Source organism: Oreochromis niloticus, linkage group LG4 (assembly GCF_001858045.2).
Source record: "Oreochromis niloticus isolate F11D_XX linkage group LG4, O_niloticus_UMD_NMBU, whole genome shotgun sequence".
Taxonomy (NCBI): domain Eukaryota; kingdom Metazoa; phylum Chordata; class Actinopteri; order Cichliformes; family Cichlidae; genus Oreochromis; species Oreochromis niloticus.
Genome location: NC_031969.2, coordinates 14,368,036 through 14,387,067, shown reverse-complemented (window position 1 = coordinate 14,387,067; position 19,032 = coordinate 14,368,036). Strand labels below are relative to the sequence as shown.

The window sequence follows — 19,032 nt, the reverse complement described above, 5'->3', positions numbered from 1 at the left end:
CTAACTGAATAAAAACTGAAAGACATGATTCAACAAAATTGGTTACATATACATTTCATATTGCCAGGGTATTATTTATATAATATATTCAGTCAACAAAGTAAGGATTGTATACCTTATTACAGCTGTTTTGTTTTTTATATTACATTAAGATAGCACTGTAGCTCATTCATCACATATAGTGTGTGGAAAGGGTCTCCAGTTTCAAGTTTCTGGGTGTGAGCATAGACACAGACCTCCAATGGAGCTCTAACATCTCTGCGGTTTTAAAGAAGGCCCAACAGCGTCTCCACTTTCTGAGAATCCTCAGAAAAATGGACCTGAAGAAGGAGCTGCTGACCATCTTCTACCACTGCTCCATTGAAAGTGTGCTGACATATTGCATCGGCGTTTGGTTCTCCAGCTGCACCACAGCACACAGAAAGGCACTCCAGAGGGTCATCAATATGGCCCAAAAATCATTGGACATCCTCTTCCCTCCCTGAAGGACCTGTACAGCACTCGCTGTCTCAAGAGGGCCGCAGCATCCTACGGGACTGTACACACCCAGGACACCGGGTGTTTAAGCTGCTGCCGTCTGGCAGGAGGTTCAGGCTGCTGAGGTCCCGAACAAATAGACTAAAGGACAGCTTTTACAACAAGGCAATAGCCCTAATCAATGCAAATAGCTGACCTGACTGGCTACCTGCCTGGACTTTTTGGGAGGGGAGGTAACAACGGTAAAACAGTAACAATAATAATATTTATATTTATAACAAAGTGCAATAATAATTAATGTGCAATAATAACAGTGTGCAATACAATACACTTATTCTTCTTTTGTATTACTAAGTTATTATACTGTGTTGTGTTGTTTGTGTTGCGTTGTGATGTGTCGTATCATGTCGTGTTGTGTTATATGTAGTGCCGACGTAGGACAGTTTTCCAATTTCATTGTACTATTGTACTATGTATGACTGTGCAATGACAATAAAGAGTTATCTTATATAGGAAACAAGGATAAGGATAAGTTCTGTTGACCCACTGAAAGAGGCATCATTTAAGAAACACCAGGAAGACTGAAGCTCATCGCATTGATCAAGCAGGACTCATGATCTTCACCAGCAGCTCCCTCACAGGGAAATCTTCAGCACTCCTCCGAAGGCCCGATCCAGGAGATGGATAAACCCAGCAGTTCATGAACACTGTGATGGAGACCTTAGGTTTGTGTAATGTTATAAATACTCGGATACTCCCCAGAGGCTCCGGACTTTTATATAACGATATTATATTCAGTCCTGTAGAAAGTTATATATTTAAAAATATATGATCCTCTCTGTTTACTCTGGTATGAATAACTCTGAATCATTTTATGGTAAATAACACACTATCTGCAAAAAACTGTGAAAGAATTCCAGATCATAAGTTTGTAGTTCAACATACAAGTGACGACCTTTGACCTTCATCAGGTTTTATTTAATTGTGTTAGAGAAAATCTCATATGCTCTTCATGCAGCTGAGTACATCAAGTGTTTAAAACAGAAGCTGTGCAGGTCTGAGATCAGCAGCTTTGTGAAACACCAAACTGTGGTCCTGTTAATGCTGATATATAGTGACACAGTTACATGGGTGATTACTCCTTTTTTGTCTTTATCAATAAAACAGCTGCAGCTTTCACTACAGCACATGTGGTACTTTAACCTTTGTACTGTTTTCATCAGTTCATTTTGCAGTTAACATGTTGGATGATCTGTCTGCTGTCACTGGGTGGTGCTGAGGTCTGAATCTGAGGGCAGCTCCTGTAATCACAAAGAGAACAGAACCATCAAACTCAAATATAAATTGTATCCCTCAAAACTGAAATAAAGCTGATCTTTCTCTGTTCTCACATTTTTTTCAGTATTACAGTACACTACAGTACTTTAATCCATAGTTACTGATTAATGAGGAGTTACTGAAGTACAAGCTTTTTTTAAAAAAAAAAAAAAAAAATGTTACTGTCTTTACAGATGTGGCAAGAGACTGAAAACATGTTGCTGTTTGCACATATTTAATATTCAGCTCTGCACAGGAGCTGAAGCAGGGTGCAGCCTGTTGCTTTTACAGTATAATACTTGTCATAAAAGTACAGTAACAGTAATTAGTGACTGAGTAGCCCGGGGCGTTTCTCTTGATTTCTTTAGTCAGGGTAAATTCATTCACCTGCACAGATTAGCTAAACGAACCCCGACAGCCGAGTGCTCATTTTAGCTAGCTAGGTCTCAGGACCTAGCTAAGGACGGTAGTTACGGATTAGCTTACAAACACGTTTAATTTACCGAAAAAGTGCAGCGGGGCCTCGGGTCCTTCTGTCGGGTAGTCCAGTTTACTGAAGAGCACCTCAGGCTGTCAGGTTACAGTCCGTCGTGTTTTCGTAACGTAAACGTTCTCAGAGCCTATGCTCTATCTGCTATTCCCGAACAGAGATACGCAAGTTTCTCCGTGACTGCAGCTGCCAGTCAAAGCTGTTATGATGACGTTTCACCCCAATTTAACATCATATGGGAGAGGAGACCCCTTGGACATCAATCAGCATGATGAGAACTATTGAAAACAAAAGAAAGAATCTTTGGAAAAAAATTACCTGAGGAGAATAAATTTATTTTAGTCTGACACCAGTCCCATCCGATAACATGGAGGAGGCGGGGTTTATGACCTATACTGCAGCCAGACACCAGGGGGCGATAGAGACGTTTTGGCTTCCTTTTTGGGGAGCTGTCGCGTCGTCCATGTTTTTTACAGTCATTGCTCCGAACGGATTCAGCCAGAGGCGCGTGCACCGGTTGCTAAGCAACGCTTCCGTTTTTACCCGAAGTGGGCGGAGCTAAGTTCAAAGACATCAAGTACGTCACTGACTTAAAAGGATTTCAGTTTAAAACCGAGGGTATAAATACCCCCCTGTACCAATGGATTTTCGAAAGCCAGCTTTAACAAAGGGACAACAAATTGTCAGCACATAAATACACATTAATCTTTTTACAATGGGCAGTAAAAAATTAAGGACAATCCAGAAAGAAAAAGCTCCAAGAAAAAGTACACTAGCACAAAAACAGAGGCCCAGAGAAAACAGAGGCAGCTCATGAATTTGAATGTTGGTCGCAGACTTCCAACACAGTTGTCATGGAAGAACTAAACTATGCGCCTTATTTCTTTTCACAGAAAAAAACGTTTTGCAATAACTCTCGAAGTCACATAACAATGCACAACGTGGGTAATTTAACACTCAATATCACTAATGGTATGATTGATGTCAGGAATAATCAGTTTGACTTGATTAATAACCGGCAATTCCCTTTCATACGAAATCACGAAACAATAACTGACAAGCCCAGAACTGCAATAGACAATAAAGACTGTGACTCCACGCAAAGCAGCACTGAAAATTTAGAGGATCAGGAAGAACACGAAAAAGACTGTGAAAATTTAGAGGATCAGGAAGAACACGAAAAAGACTGTGAAAATTTAAAGGATCAGGAAGAACACGAAAAAGACTGTGAAAATTTAGAGGATCAGGAAGAACACAAAAAAGACTGTGAAAATTTAGAGGATCAGGAAGAACACGAAAAAGACTGTGAAAATTTAGAGAATCAGGAAGAACACGAAAAAGACTGTGAAAATTTAGAGGATCAGGAAGAACACGAAAAAGACTGTGACTCCACGCAAAGCACCTCTGAAAACTCAGAGGTGCTTTCTGTGGAGGAAGAACACGAAAAAAACTGTGACTCCACGCAAAGCGCCTCTGAACACTCCGAGGATGAGGAAAAATACAGATTTTCACTGGAAATCTGTTTGGAACAGCTGGTTGAAAAGTTTGTAAAAAAATCAGGCATAGTCATCAGTCCGGAAAGGATTTTTGCCATCTACAACAGGCTTACCAACAAAATTTGGGCTGAAATAAGGGGTGACATTGATAAAATCCCCTTAAAGAAGTTAAAAAACTTCCACAAGGTCATTTTCAAAGCCCTGTGTAAAAGGTGGAAAGATCCAGAATTAATTCTGGAAATCATGGAATCAGATATCCCAAGATTCGACGATAAAATTGTTGACATTTTCATAGAGGAGGCAGCCAAACTATCGAAGAAACCAGGTTGCATACGTCGTTTTTTCTCATTTATAGGCCGACTGTTTTGTTGCACCAGGAGACAAAACAAGGTTGATGTAATGTAGAAGAAACATCATGATATCGACTGAAAATGTTTCCAGAAAACAAATTGTAGACTTTAAATTGGCTAGTTTTAAAATTATAATGGCTCTTTTTAATTGATGGACTTTTGGGAACCCATTCACCAGTCGCGGCAGATGGCTGTCCCCTCACTGAGCCTGGTTCTGCCGGAAGTTTCTCCCTCTTAAAAGGGAGTTTTTCTTCCCCACTGTCGCCTAGTGCTTGCTCAGAGGGGTTTGTCTGTTTGGGTTTCCTTTTTAATAACTTTAAAAAAAAGTTAACATCAATAAAAGCCTTCAAATTTTACACTCTGATTTCTGTTTGTTTTCATTGTCTGTAAGTTGAATAAATACACGTGTTATTTGTTATTTAGTTCAAACTGTGGGTAGAAAATGCAGAGACAATGCTGTACCGTCATGTGACCACAACATAAAGTTATACTGTAATGGCATTAGAAAGGTTGGAACTTTAAAGATAACGTATAGGCTATAAAATTATTATTATTAAAATTATTGTATTCTCTCTGTCTCTTTCTGTATCCAGTGCACAGTGATACCAAGGAAACCCCTCATCTTTTGGTCCAACCAAATGTCCACAGTGACTGAAACACGATCAGCCTCACTCAACTGAGTTTTTAACAGGTTCTCTGTTTTTGATGTAACTGTTCTGAGACATACTGGGCTGTATTTGCTCTTGTTTTCCACAACAGACAGGAGCAGGTTGCAACCAATAATCAAGTCACTTAATAATGCATTTGTGATGGCTTTCTGCTGTGGACAATTCATGCTGTACTGCCCGGCACAAGTGTCCAGAAACCGAAATGGAAGGCTGTTGGTATCTTTTGAATTAGTTAAATGTCACAATAAAGAGAGAAAGCACTGTCTATTTTTGATCACTTTCATCATATAGTACATATACACTAAGTTTATTCTGTCTTTAATTAATAAGAAAACTCCAGACGATTCCATTCTGAGCTTAAGAAGCTTCTGCTAGGTTAGTAGAGTCCATTTGAGTAAATTGGTGGCACACCTGTGGATGCATATAAGGCACCCCCAAGATAAATCGTATGAAAAAGCTTCTAGAAAACAAATTGTAGACTTTAAATTGGCTAGTTTTAAAATTAAAGAGACAGAGAGGATACAGCTGAAATTCAAACTGCTGGCCTTTGACCACTTCAAAAGATTACACACTGTTTACAGAATCTGTGAGAAATTTGAAGCTATATGTGACGAATACAACATCAAAGATAAACTAGATTATATTATTAGCAACACTTCTGCCAATATGTGGAAAGCATTCAATGTCTGCTTCCCAACTGAACAATGTGAGGAACATAAATGTTTTCTGTTATTTGCATTCCCATCAGTGTAAGAGACTCAGCAGCAGATTAGAATCAAGTAAAAATAACATTTAGATATTTCATAATTCAAATTAAACAAAAGGTCCATGTCAGACTTTTCAAAACGAAACCATGCCCATGCTACAAACGTAGCACCTCGTTTAGGTGGAGATTAATGAATAAATTATTAACTGAGTGAACGTGGATTGATATTGTACATTCAGCTATTAGGTGATGATAATACACCAGAGGTGGCCCACCCAATCTAACACTATATCTGAAACTACGACAGGCAGGAAGTCATTCATGCCTGCTTAAATACTTTGAGTTTATCATCTAAATGTTACAGCAAAATGGTATGTTCAACTACTGTGCTGTCTAACTCCGAAGAAATCTGCTTGTATCATGATGAGTCAGGACTGAATGTTTTGGGCTGCAGAACTATTTTCTCACGAAAGGCTTCAAAGGATGAAGGTAAGGTTATTCTTTGAGGTTTTTCTAGGATTACCGTTGAGGGCTATTTGAAAAGGTCAGGTCCTTTAGATGAACCATTTCATACTATGACGACGACGCGGATCGCCCCGTGCATGGGGCTGCACAGCGCTAACACGTTGACGCCGTGCAGCCCTCGCACGGGGGCGATCCGCATTAACTCGCTAACGGAGATTTGCTGATGCAGTTATGGTGTTAACGTCATTTTAACGAGATTAACGCTGACAGCACTAGAAAAAACCAAAAAAAACCAAAACACATTTACATCACTTCAGTGTGATACGTACCAATTACAAAGTTATTTTATTTTCTTAAAGTTTCTCTTAATATTATATAGAAAATGTCATGGTTCTCAAGATCTGGAGAGGTCGTGGTGTGTGTTTTTCGTCTTCGCCTCTCCCACCAGGGCGGAACTGGACCTTGATTCCCCGCCTCTGAACCCGCCCTGAACACACACCTGTGGCTCATTCACACTGATCCTGGCAGACTACTTAAGATGGCAAGAGAGGCTGCTTCCTCGCTGATTGTCACACTGCCTAGCGTCAGTGTAGCCTAGCCTTTCAAAGTATTCCTTGTGATCCCCTAGAGCAGGGGTCCCCAATCCCAGTCCACAAGGGCCGGTGTCCCTTCAGGTTTTAGATCTCACCCTGGGTCAACACACCTGAATCACGATTAGTTCATTACCAGGCCACTGGAGAACTTCAAGACATGTTGAGAAGGTAATTTATCCATTTAAATCAGTTGTGATGGATCAAGGACACATCTAAAACCTGCAGGGACACCGGCCCTCGTGGACTGGGATTGGGGACCCCTGCCCTAGAGTTTCCTCCTAACATTGTTTTTCTCTGTGTACAGGCCTTCTAGATTCCCTGCCATCTGGAGTTCTGTGGATGTGTGTGAGTGAGCGTGAGTATTTTGGAGTGGACATTCAGAGTGAGTTGTGGATTAAGTTGAAGAGGAGCGTGTGTACCCCCCGCTTTGGACCTTCCCTTCGGACCCCCCTCCACTCCCTGGAACTCTGTGTTATCGGTCTCACTGTATATATGTATATATTCTCACTTGGTGCCACATCGTAAATGAACCTTCACCTTCTCTCTAAACTTCAGAGTCCTGCGAGTGAGTCCTCTGCCTAATAATCTGTGACACAAAATGTGTGATATGTTCTCATTTCCATGAGTTCTTAATAGAATCTAATTTACAGTATCTCCAGATCTGAATAAATTCTAATATTTCTAAAATCCACAGGTTTTAAGATTAGGCCTAAAATTCACCCCATGTTTTTCCTTTACTAAGAGAGAGCAAATCTGATTTTCATCAACATGATCAAATATTGTAGATTAGAATATTAGTTCACCTATTCTTACAGAGGAGAAGAAAATTAGAATTTAGTATTAAAAATGCACAGAATCCTGATATGCCTTCAGCCAATTATTGATACTAGCTAGAATTTACAATCTCTGGCTGATGTCTGCAGGAGTAAGCACACACCCACCTGTGATGTGCTAAAGAAGATTTCACGACTTCTGAAAAATGCATGTACTTTTTAACATACTATCAAATATTGCAGATTATTATGTTAGAGACTCAATGAAAGCAGAAGAAAACATGGAGGCAGAAAAATCATTGATTGCACAGACTGTGAAACATTTACAATACATATATATATTTAAAAAAGGGGACTTTTTCATTCTAACATTTACAGAAAAAAATGGGACGGTATTAAACATGCATGCAGCTTTCATGCTGTAAAAACGCAGATGATTTAAATCTACCTGAAAGCCACGAACATGTGGTTTGACAGTCAGACCCACCCGTGCTCATATTACTGACATCTTTGTTTTTGAAACCAAAATGGCAGAAATCCTCATTTTCAGGCTTCAGAATGATACTTCAGAAATGGGGGATGTAACAGTAGATACAGCCATTTTTATGGTGTCTTGGCTAAAACACAATATTGCTGTCAGATCCATTATTGGTCAATAGATGGCAGCATTGACAATATCTGTGATTAAAGGAGCATTAGGAGTTAGCAAGGCTCTCCACTTTCTGTCAAAAGTTGCACTGTGAAATCTGGGGTTGTTTACATTGAAAGCAGCGCTGAAGACTAGAGTTGAATTCATGATGGCTGCTGTTTGGTGGCATGGACCAGCCAAACATCTGGGGGGAGTTGGGGAATGTCAAATGTGATTTATGCAAATAGAGGGTCTGATTGTACATTTTCATAAAGTTTGTCTCCACATGCTAGTTGTAGTGAGCTGGGGCTGTCCCTCTGCCTGAAACTTCATCACAAAAAGGTGGACTGTAAGTAAAACCACAATACAGAGTTTTAAATTATAGGCACTACATTTCATCAAATACAATCAACTTCCCAGATCAGATCAATTCTGTTTAATAATAGGAGATACTTAGACGTGGGACGCCCCTAATCACGTGCCATGGATGTGAACTCCTCCAAAACCTGCCGTCTCTTTTTAAAACAATCCTTTATCTAAATATGGAAGAAATCGGACAAAATTCAGTGAGTACAATGGACCCAAAACTGAACATGAATTTAATTTGTTATGTTCTAGTAACCTTCCAAAACACTGACCTGTTTGTAGGTCAGTCCCATCATTCCTACCAAGTCGATCAACGCCAATAATTAACCATGGTGGTGAAAAACTAATGACATGGCCTCCTTGTTCACCTGATCTGAACCCCATTGAGAACCTGTGGTCCATCATCAAATGTGAGATTTACAAGGAGGGAAAACAGTACACCTCTCTGAACAGTGTCTGGGAGGCTGTGGTTGCTGCTGCACGCAATGTTGATGGTGAACAGATCAAAACACTGACAGGATCCATGGATGGCAGGCTTTTGAGTGTCCTTGCAATGAAAGGTGGCTATATTGGTCGCTGATTTGTTTTTGTTTTGTTTTTGAATGTCAGAAATGTATATTTGTGAATGTGGAGATGTTATATTGGTTTCACTGGTAAAAGTAAATAATTGAAATGGGTATATATTTGTTTTTTGTTAAGTTGCCTAATAATTATGCACAGTAATAGTCACCTGCACACACAGATATCCCCCCCTAAAATAGCTAAAACTAAAAACAAACTAAAAACTACTTCCAAAAACATTCAGCTTTGATATTAATGAGTTTTTTGGGTTCATTGAGAAAATGGTTGTTGTTCAATAAGAAAATTATTCCTCAAAAATACAACTTGCCTAATAATTCTGCACTCCCTGTATATTACAGACAGACCTGTTTTTTCTTAAAACATCTGTGTAAAGAGTGTGGTTCCCATTTCACAAATTACAGCATTACCCTGTCAACAGAAACTCAGCATTTCCCTTGTGCATTTCAAAATAAAAGCCCTAAAGCTTTTCTGTGTCCAGAAACTTTCTCAACACGTTTGTAGGAAATTAATAGTGTAGCACTAGATGCTTGCAATTTTATTTTTGTTTTTATTGTGTTGTTCACCAGCAGTGTGTTTTCTACTTAACTGACCCATTTGGTTTAAGGCTCCTCACTTACTGTTAACTGGAAAGAAACAGTTTAAGTGTTTGTCTCGTTTTAGGTTATATTAAACGTACCCTCTTATTAATGTTGCTCTTTCTTGCTCTTACAGCCAGTAGTAAAGTTGCAGAACAACAGAGGAAACAACAAATACTCATACACCAGGTAAGAGCTTTGGATTTGTAAAATGATAATGAATCCACAAAGTTCATAGATGCTTACTTTTTCTTGCTCTACTGTGACCAGCAACTCTGACGATAACCTGCTGAAGAACATTGAACTGTTTGACAAACTCGTCCTGCGATTTAATGGCCGCGTCCTGTTTGTCAAAGACGTGCTGGGGGATGAGATCTGCTGCTGGTCTTTTTATGGCGAAGGCCGCAAGATTGCTGAAGTGTGCTGCACTTCCATTGTCTATGCTACAGAGAAGAAGCAGACCAAAGTAAGCATTGTTTAATAAATATTAAAGCATTTGTTCAACATTTTTGAGAAATGCACTTACACTGGTAATGATGGCAGCCTTTTAATTAACCTACAGTAAATCCAAAGAGAAAACCCTCCCACTGGAGTCATTTATTGAGCTTTCTACATTAAGAGGCAGGAAGCATGTGGCTAATTGAAAGTGATGTGCAATTATGATTTTTAAACTTATTCCTGTACCAGTATTGGGCTTATGCCCTGAACATATACTTATTACAAATAAGCACATTTTCAGGTTGCTGTACACAGCAAATAAATATTCAGCGACCTTTCCCTTTCCCAAACACCTGTGCTTCTAGGTTGAGTTTCCCGAAGCCCGAATATTCAAAGAAACCCTCAATATCCTCATCTATGAGAACAACAGAGGATCTGGACCAGGAGGCTTGCACCTTTTAGATTCAAGAGGCTCCGGTTCATCGCTGGGAACTGGTCAGTCAGAGGAAGAGGGTGCCGTGGGAGGGGATAGACGAGTACGACGGATCCACGTAAGGAGACACATAATGCATGATGAAAGAGGCCACGGTCAGCAAACTGTGTATAAGGACTAATAATGTGAAAACAAGGCAGGGGAAAGGGACTTAAAAAAAATCCCAACATAGTTTTTTTTGTTTGTTGTTTTATTGTTTTTTGAATGCTAAGGGAATGAAAAACACGTCTTCGATGACAGCAATAGTTTGGTACGTAATTTCATTAAATGTCCTCAGACTTTTCAGAAATGTTGGTTGATGACTGATTTGTAAATTAGGTCTGAGTGTGTGTGGAAAGGAAAATGCATCTGTTTACATGAAAACAATGTGTGTACAGTCTTTAGATGGGAAATACTGGTAGTGATACTGGCATTGACATTACTTTTCAGAGGTTAATGAACCTCCTGCAAGCTACTGAATGGTCCTCAAAACCCAACGTCCACACATCTTTATCTTAGAGCAGACAACCTAATGTCCATGTGGGTTTTAATGACACGCACAGGCAGCCTTTTCTGTGTGTGACTTGTAGGAAACACTGTGTCAGGTTATGCAGGCTGTGAAACTTTATTCCCCTTTCTCTTCTGGAGTGAGATGCTGCCGAACATTGATGGACAGAGGACGGTGAAGTTGAGCCTAGATATTGCAACACTGGAATAAAACACAGTAGCCATTTTTTTTTCCCGGGGGGCCCGGGGGGTCTTTGTGAATGATGAGCAGCTCAGTTTTCTTTATTTATGTTATTACAGCTGTTGCTTCAAGATGTTTTTATTAATTTATGAACCTAATTTATTGTTTGGTATTTAACTTTTGTATTGAGTCTTTGTGTTCACTCGTGCTTAAAGGAGTTTTAATTTCAGAAAAGGTACGTTGCACTCTCTCTGCACTCAAAATTTGAATTTACCCCTGTAAATGAATAAATTGTAAGCTTACATTTCAGTTTAATTTTTCAAGAGGAACCGAAACCATTTCTTGGATTTTGCATTTTGTTCTGAGCCATAGACTTTCACTTCTTCTCTGTCTTAAACTAAACTACAGAATTTTTTTTTTTTTTTTGGGGGGGGGGGTTGTTTTGTTTTATGTTGTTTTTCTTTGGCCATATGATGATGACAAAAGTGGTGTGTGTACTGGGTTGTATTTTTAGTTCTCTCAGGGAGAGGATTTTCTTTCTAATCTTCACTAGTGTGTAACCCTAATCACTCTGAATACTGGAAAAATCTGAATGAGAGCAATATGTATCTGAGATCCTTTATAAAATAACCTTGAATATGCACTAATGTAATTTCTGTCCAATAGTTGTCATGGAAATATTTTGAATAAATGACTGAAATCTAGCTTGGACTGTTTTGGGGGTTTTTTGGTGTTTTTCCCCTTTATTTCTATTATACTTTACAAAACAGACGGCCTTACAATTTTTGGTGATGTGCTTTTTCTTTCTGCAATATTACATAAAACCTACCATGCTGAAATTAATTAAACATAGGGGAAGTATGTGCAAAAGCAGAACCCATTAGATTCGGAGTGAATTGCTTTCTCTCACTTGGGCAATGGCCTCAGCAATGACCACTACCCTTCTAGCCTTGGGTGGGTGGTCATCATCTTCTTTGGGCTGCTCACTTCCAGTGTCACATACTCATGTCCCCTCTTTATGTCCTCCTTTACTACATCTCTGGAACATCTCTAAGGTTTTCTATTTCTAGTTTAAAAAACACCAGTACAGTCTGACTGGTCATTACTGTATTGAAAACACTGCAAAAACAGCTCCAGTCAACTCTCATATAAAGAGATAAAATTAAAAAGGGGGAAAAAATCTTTTAGATAATTTTAATTATAAAAGCAAATAATAATGAATTATCTTATTATCTAGTATCTTCTATTGCTAAGTATTTGGGATATATTATTCTAATATATATATTAGAATAAAGTGAAATTATAATGGAAAGTTCAAGTTTTATTAACTATTAGCAGCCCCCAGTATTTAGTATTATCCTTCCCAACAATGTGCAAACAGCTCCACGCATAGACAAGAAAAGAGAGACGATAACTAACACAAAAAACCCAGAAAAATCTAACTGAATAAAAACTGAAAGACATGATTCAACAAAATTGGTTACATATACATTTCATATTGCCAGGGTATTATTTATATAATATATTCAGTCAACAAAGTAAGGATTGTATACCTTATTACAGCTGTTTTGTTTTTATATTACATTAAGATAGCACTGTAGCTCATTCATCACATATAGTGTGTGGAAAGGGTCTCCAGTTTCAAGTTTCTGGGTGTGAGCATAGACACAGACCTCCAATGGAGCTCTAACATCTCTGCGGTTTTAAAGAAGGCCCAACAGCGTCTCCACTTTCTGAGAATCCTCAGAAAAATGGACCTGAAGAAGGAGCTGCTGACCATCTTCTACCACTGCTCCATTGAAAGTGTGCTGACATATTGCATCGGCGTTTGGTTCTCCAGCTGCACCACAGCACACAGAAAGGCACTCCAGAGGGTCATCAATATGGCCCAAAAAATCATTGGACATCCTCTTCCCTCCCTGAAGGACCTGTACAGCACTCGCTGTCTCAAGAGGGCCGCAGCATCCTACGGGACTGTACACACCCAGGACACCGGGTGTTTAAGCTGCTGCCGTCTGGCAGGAGGTTCAGGCTGCTGAGGTCCCGAACAAATAGACTAAAGGACAGCTTTTACAACAAGGCAATAGCCCTAATCAATGCAAATAGCTGACCTGACTGGCTACCTGCCTGGACTTTTTGGGAGGGGAGGTAACAACGGTAAAAACAGTAACAATAATAATATTTATATTTATAACAAAGTGCAATAATAATTAATGTGCAATAATAACAGTGTGCAATACAATACACTTATTCTTTTTGTATTACTAAGTTATTATACTGTGTTGTGTTGTTTGTGTTGCGTTGTGATGTGTCGTATCATGTCGTGTTGTGTTATATGTAGTGCCACGTAGGACAGTTTTCCAATTTCATTGTACTATTGTACTATGTATGACTGTGCAATGACAATAAAGAGTTATCTTATATAGGAAACAAGGATAAGGATAAGTTCTGTTGACCCACTGAAAGAGGCATCATTTAAGAAACACCAGGAAGACTGAAGCTCATCGCATTGATCAAGCAGGACTCATGATCTTCACCAGCAGCTCCCTCACAGGGAAATCTTCAGCACTCCTCCGAAGGCCCGATCCAGGAGATGGATAAACCCAGCAGTTCATGAACACTGTGATGGAGACCTTAGGTTTGTGTAATGTTATAAATACTCGGATACTCCCCAGAGGCTCCGGACTTTTATATAAGATATTATATTCAGTCTGTAGAAAGTTATATATTTAAAAAATATGATCCTCTCTGTTTACTTGGTATGAATAACTCTGAATCATTTTATGGTAAATAACACACTATCTGCAAAAAACTGTGAAAGAATTCCAGATCATAAGTTTGTAGTTCAACATACAAGTGACGACCTTTGACCTTCATCAGGTTTTATTTAATTGTGTTAGAGAAAATCTCATATGCTCTTCATGCAGCTGAGTACATCAAGTGTTTAAAACAGAAGCTGTGCAGGTCTGAGATCAGCAGCTTTGTGAAACACCAAACTGTGGTCCTGTTAATGCTGATATATAGTGACACAGTTACATGGGTGATTACTCCTTTTTTGTCTTTATCAATAAAACAGCTGCAGCTTTCACTACAGCACATGTGGTACTTTAACCTTTGTACTGTTTTCATCAGTTCATTTTGCAGTTAACATGTTGGATGATCTGTCTGCTGTCACTGGGTGGTGCTGAGGTCTGAATCTGAGGGCAGCTCCTGTAATCACAAAGAGAACAGAACCATCAAACTCAAATATAAATTGTATTCCTCAAAACTGAAATAAAGCTGATCTTTCTCTGTTCTCACATTTTTTTCAGTATTACAGTACACTACAGTACTTTAATCCATAGTTACTGATTAATGAGGAGTTACTGAAGTACAAGCTTTTTTAAAAAAAAAAAAAAATGTTACTGTCTTTACAGATGTGGCAAGAGACTGAAAACATGTGCTGTTTGCACATATTTAATATTCAGCTCTGCACAGGAGCTGAAGCAGGGTGCAGCCTGTTGCTTTTACAGTATAATACTTGTCATAAAAGTACAGTAACAGTAATTAGTGACTGAGTAGCCCGGGGCGTTTCTCTTGATTTCTTTAGTCAGGGTAAATTCATTCACCTGCACAGATTAGCTAAACGAACCCCGACAGCCGAGTGCTCATTTTAGCTAGCTAGGTCTCAGGACCTAGCTAAGGACGGTAGTTACGGATTAGCTTACAAACACGTTTAATTTACCGAAAAAGTGCAGCGGGGCCTCGGGTCCTTCTGTCGGGTAGTCCAGTTTACTGAAGAGCACCTCAGGCTGTCAGGTTACAGTCCGTCGTGTTTTCGTAACGTAAACGTTCTCAGAGCCTATGCTCTATCTGCTATTCCCGAACAGAGATACGCAAGTTTCTCCGTGACTGCAGCTGCCAGTCAAAGCTGTTATGATGACGTTTCACCCCAATTTAACATCATATGGGAGAGGAGACCCCTTGGACATCAATCAGCATGATGAGAACTATTGAAAACAAAAGAAAGAATCTTTGGAAAAAAATTACCTGAGGAGAATAAATTTATTTTAGTCTGACACCAGTCCCATCCGATAACATGGAGGAGGCGGGGTTTATGACCTATACTGCAGCCAGACACCAGGGGGCGATAGAGACGTTTTGGCTTCCTTTTTGGGGAGCTGTCGCGTCGTCCATGTTTTTTACAGTCATTGCTCCGAACGGATTCAGCCAGAGGCGCGTGCACCGGTTGCTAAGCAACGCTTCCGTTTTTACCCGAAGTGGGCGGAGCTAAGTTCAAAGACATCAAGTACGTCACTGACTTAAAAGGATTTCAGTTTAAAACCGAGGGTATAAATACCCCCTGTACCAATGGATTTTCGAAAGCCAGCTTTAACAAAGGGACAACAAATTGTCAGCACATAAATACACATTAATCTTTTTACAATGGGCAGTAAAAAAATTAAGGACAATCCAGAAAGAAAAAGCTCCAAGAAAAAGTACACTAGCACAAAAACAGAGGCCCCAGAGAAAACAGAGGCAGCTCATGAATTTGAATGTTGGTCGCAGACTTCCAACACAGTTGTCATGGAAGAACTAAACTATGCGCCTTATTTCTTTTCACAGAAAAAAACGTTTTGCAATAACTCTCGAAGTCACATAACAATGCACAACGTGGGTAATTTAACACTCAATATCACTAATGGTATGATTGATGTCAGGAATAATCAGTTTGACTTGATTAATAACCGGCAATTCCCTTTCATACGAAATCACGAAACAATAACTGACAAGCCCAGAACTGCAATAGACAATAAAGACTGTGACTCCACGCAAAGCAGCACTGAAAATTTAGAGGATCAGGAAGAACACGAAAAAGACTGTGAAAATTTAGAGGATCAGGAAGAACACGAAAAAGACTGTGAAAATTTAAAGGATCAGGAAGAACACGAAAAAGACTGTGAAAATTTAGAGGATCAGGAAGAAACGAAAATTAAAAAAAACAAAAAAGACTGTGAAAATTTAGAGGATCAGGAAGAACACGAAAAAGACTGTGAAAATTTAGAGAATCAGGAAGAACACGAAAAAGACTGTGAAAATTTAGAGGATCAGGAAGAACACGAAAAAGACTGTGACTCCACGCAAAGCACCTCTGAAAACTCAGAGGTGCTTTCTGTGGAGGAAGAACACGAAAAAAACTGTGACTCCACGCAAAGCGCCTCTGAACACTCCGAGGATGAGGAAAAATACAGATTTTCACTGGAAATCTGTTTGGAACAGCTGGTTGAAAAGTTTGTAAAAAAATCAGGCATAGTCATCAGTCCGGAAAGGATTTTTGCCATCTACAACAGGCTTACCAACAAAATTTGGGCTGAAATAAGGGGTGACATTGATAAAATCCCCTTAAAGAAGTTAAAAAACTTCCACAAGGTCATTTTCAAAGCCCTGTGTAAAAGGTGGAAAGATCCAGAATTAATTCTGGAAATCATGGAATCAGATATCCCAAGATTCGACGATAAAATTGTTGACATTTTCATAGAGGAGGCAGCCAAACTATCGAAGAAACCAGGTTGCATACGTCGTTTTTTCTCATTTATAGGCCGACTGTTTTGTTGCACCAGGAGACAAAACAAGGTTGATGTAATGTAGAAGAAACATCATGATATCGACTGAAAATGTTTCCAGAAAACAAATTGTAGACTTTAAATTGGCTAGTTTTAAAATTATAATGGCTCTTTTTAATTGATGGACTTTTGGGAACCCATTCACCAGTCGCGGCAGATGGCTGTCCCCTCACTGAGCCTGGTTCTGCCGGAAGTTTCTCCCTCTTAAAAGGGAGTTTTTCTTCCCCACTGTCGCCTAGTGCTTGCTCAGAGGGGTTTGTCTGTTTGGGTTTCCTTTTTAATAACTTTAAAAAAAAGTTAACATCAATAAAAGCCTTCAAATTTTACACTCTGATTTCTGTTTGTTTTCATTGTCTGTAAGTTGAATAAATACACGTGTTATTTGTTATTTAGTTCAAACTGTGGGTAGAAAATGCAGAGACAATGCTGTACCGTCATGTGACCACAACATAAAGTTATACTGTAATGGCATTAGAAAGGTTGGAACTTTAAAGATAACGTATAGGCTATAAAATTATTATTATTAAAATTATTGTATTCTCTCTGTCTCTTTCTGTATCCAGTGCACAGTGATACCAAGGAAACCCTTCATCTTTTGGTCCAACCAAATGTCCACAGTGACTGAAACACGATCAGCCTCACTCAACTGAGTTTTTAACAGGTTCTCTGTTTTTGATGTAACTGTTCTGAGACATACTGGGCTGTATTTGCTCTTGTTTTCCACAACAGACAGGAGCAGGTTGCAACCAATAATCAAGTCACTTAATAATGCATTTGTGATGGCTTTCTGCTGTGGACAATTCATGCTGTACTGCCCGGCACAAGTGTCCAGAAACCGAAATGGAAGGCTGTTGGTATCTTTTGAATTAGTTAAATGTCACAATAAAGAGAGAAAGCACTGTCTATTTTTGATCACTTTCATCATATAGTACATATACACTAAGTTTATTCTGTCTTTAATTAATAAGAAAACTCCAGACGATTCCATTCTGAGCTTAAGAAGCTTCTGCTAGGTTAGTAGAGTCCATTTGAGTAAATTGGTGGCACACCTGTGGATGCATATAAGGCACCCCCAAGATAAATCGTATGAAAAAGCTTCTAGAAAACAAATTGTAGACTTTAAATTGGCTAGTTTTAAAATTAAAGAGACAGAGAGGATACAGCTGAAATTCAAACTGCTGGCCTTTGACCACTTCAAAAGATTACACACTGGTTACAGAATCTGTGAGAAATTTGAAGCTATATGTGACGAATACAACATCAAAGATAAACTAGATTATATTATTAGCAACACTTCTGCCAATATGTGGAAAGCATTCAATGTCTGCTTCCCAACTGAACAATGTGAGGAACATAAATGTTTTCTGTTATTTGCATTCCCATCAGTGTAAGAGACTCAGCAGCAGATTAGAATCAAGTAAAAATAACATTTAGATATTTCATAATTCAAATTAAACAAAAGGTCCATGTCAGACTTTTCAAAACGAAACCATGCCCATGCTACAAACGTAGCACCTCGTTTAGGTGGAGATTAATGAATAAATTATTAACTGAGTGAACGTGGATTGATATTGTACATTCAGCTATTAGGTGATGATAATACACCAGAGGTGGCCCACCCAATCTAACACTATATCTGAAACTACGACAGGCAGGAAGTCATTCATGCCTGCTTAAATACTTTGAGTTTATCATCTAAATGTTACAGCAAAATGGTATGTTCAACTACTGTGCTGTCTAACTCCGAAGAAATCTGCTTGTATCATGATGAGTCAGGACTGAATGTTTTGGGCTGCAGAACTATTTTCTCACGAAAGGCTTCAAAGGATGAAGGTAAGGTTATTCTTTGAGGTTTTTCTAGGATTACCGTTGAGGGCTATTTGAAAAGGTCAGGTCCTTTAGATGAACCATTTCATACTATGACGACGACGCGGATCGCCCCGTGCATGGGGCTGCACGGCGCTAACACGTTGACGCCGTGCAGCCCTCGCACGGGGGCGATCCGCATTAACTCGCTAACGGAGATTTGCTGATGCAGTTATGGTGTTAACGTCATTTTAACGAGATTAACGCTGACAGCACTAGAAAAAACCAAAAAAAACCAAAACACATTTACATCACTTCAGTGTGATACGTACCAATTACAAAGTTATTTTATTTTCTTAAAGTTTCTCTTAATATTATATAGAAAATGTCATGGTTCTCAAGATCTGGAGAGGTCGTGGTGTGTGTTTTTCGTCTTCGCCTCTCCCACCAGGGCGGAACTGGACCTTGATTCCCCGCCTCTGAACCCGCCCTGAACACACACCTGTGGCTCATTCACACTGATCCTGGCAGACTACTTA

At 39.2% G+C, this 19,032-nt stretch overlaps 1 protein-coding gene across 1 annotated transcript; it reads left to right on the top strand.

Annotated features, from left to right (window-relative positions):
- Window positions 1–5,872: 5,872 nt before the first annotated feature.
- LOC109201979 (BTB/POZ domain-containing adapter for CUL3-mediated RhoA degradation protein 1) lies at window positions 5,873–11,788 on the top strand. The gene is made up of 6 exons (XM_025906647.1): window positions 5,873–5,993; window positions 6,867–6,944; window positions 7,090–7,127; window positions 9,623–9,675; window positions 9,757–9,952; window positions 10,290–11,788. The coding sequence occupies exons 1-6, from the start codon at window positions 5,873–5,875 to the stop codon at window positions 10,536–10,538; spliced, it is 735 nt and encodes a 244-aa protein (XP_025762432.1). The 3' UTR covers window positions 10,539–11,788.
- Window positions 11,789–19,032: the final 7,244 nt, after the last annotated feature.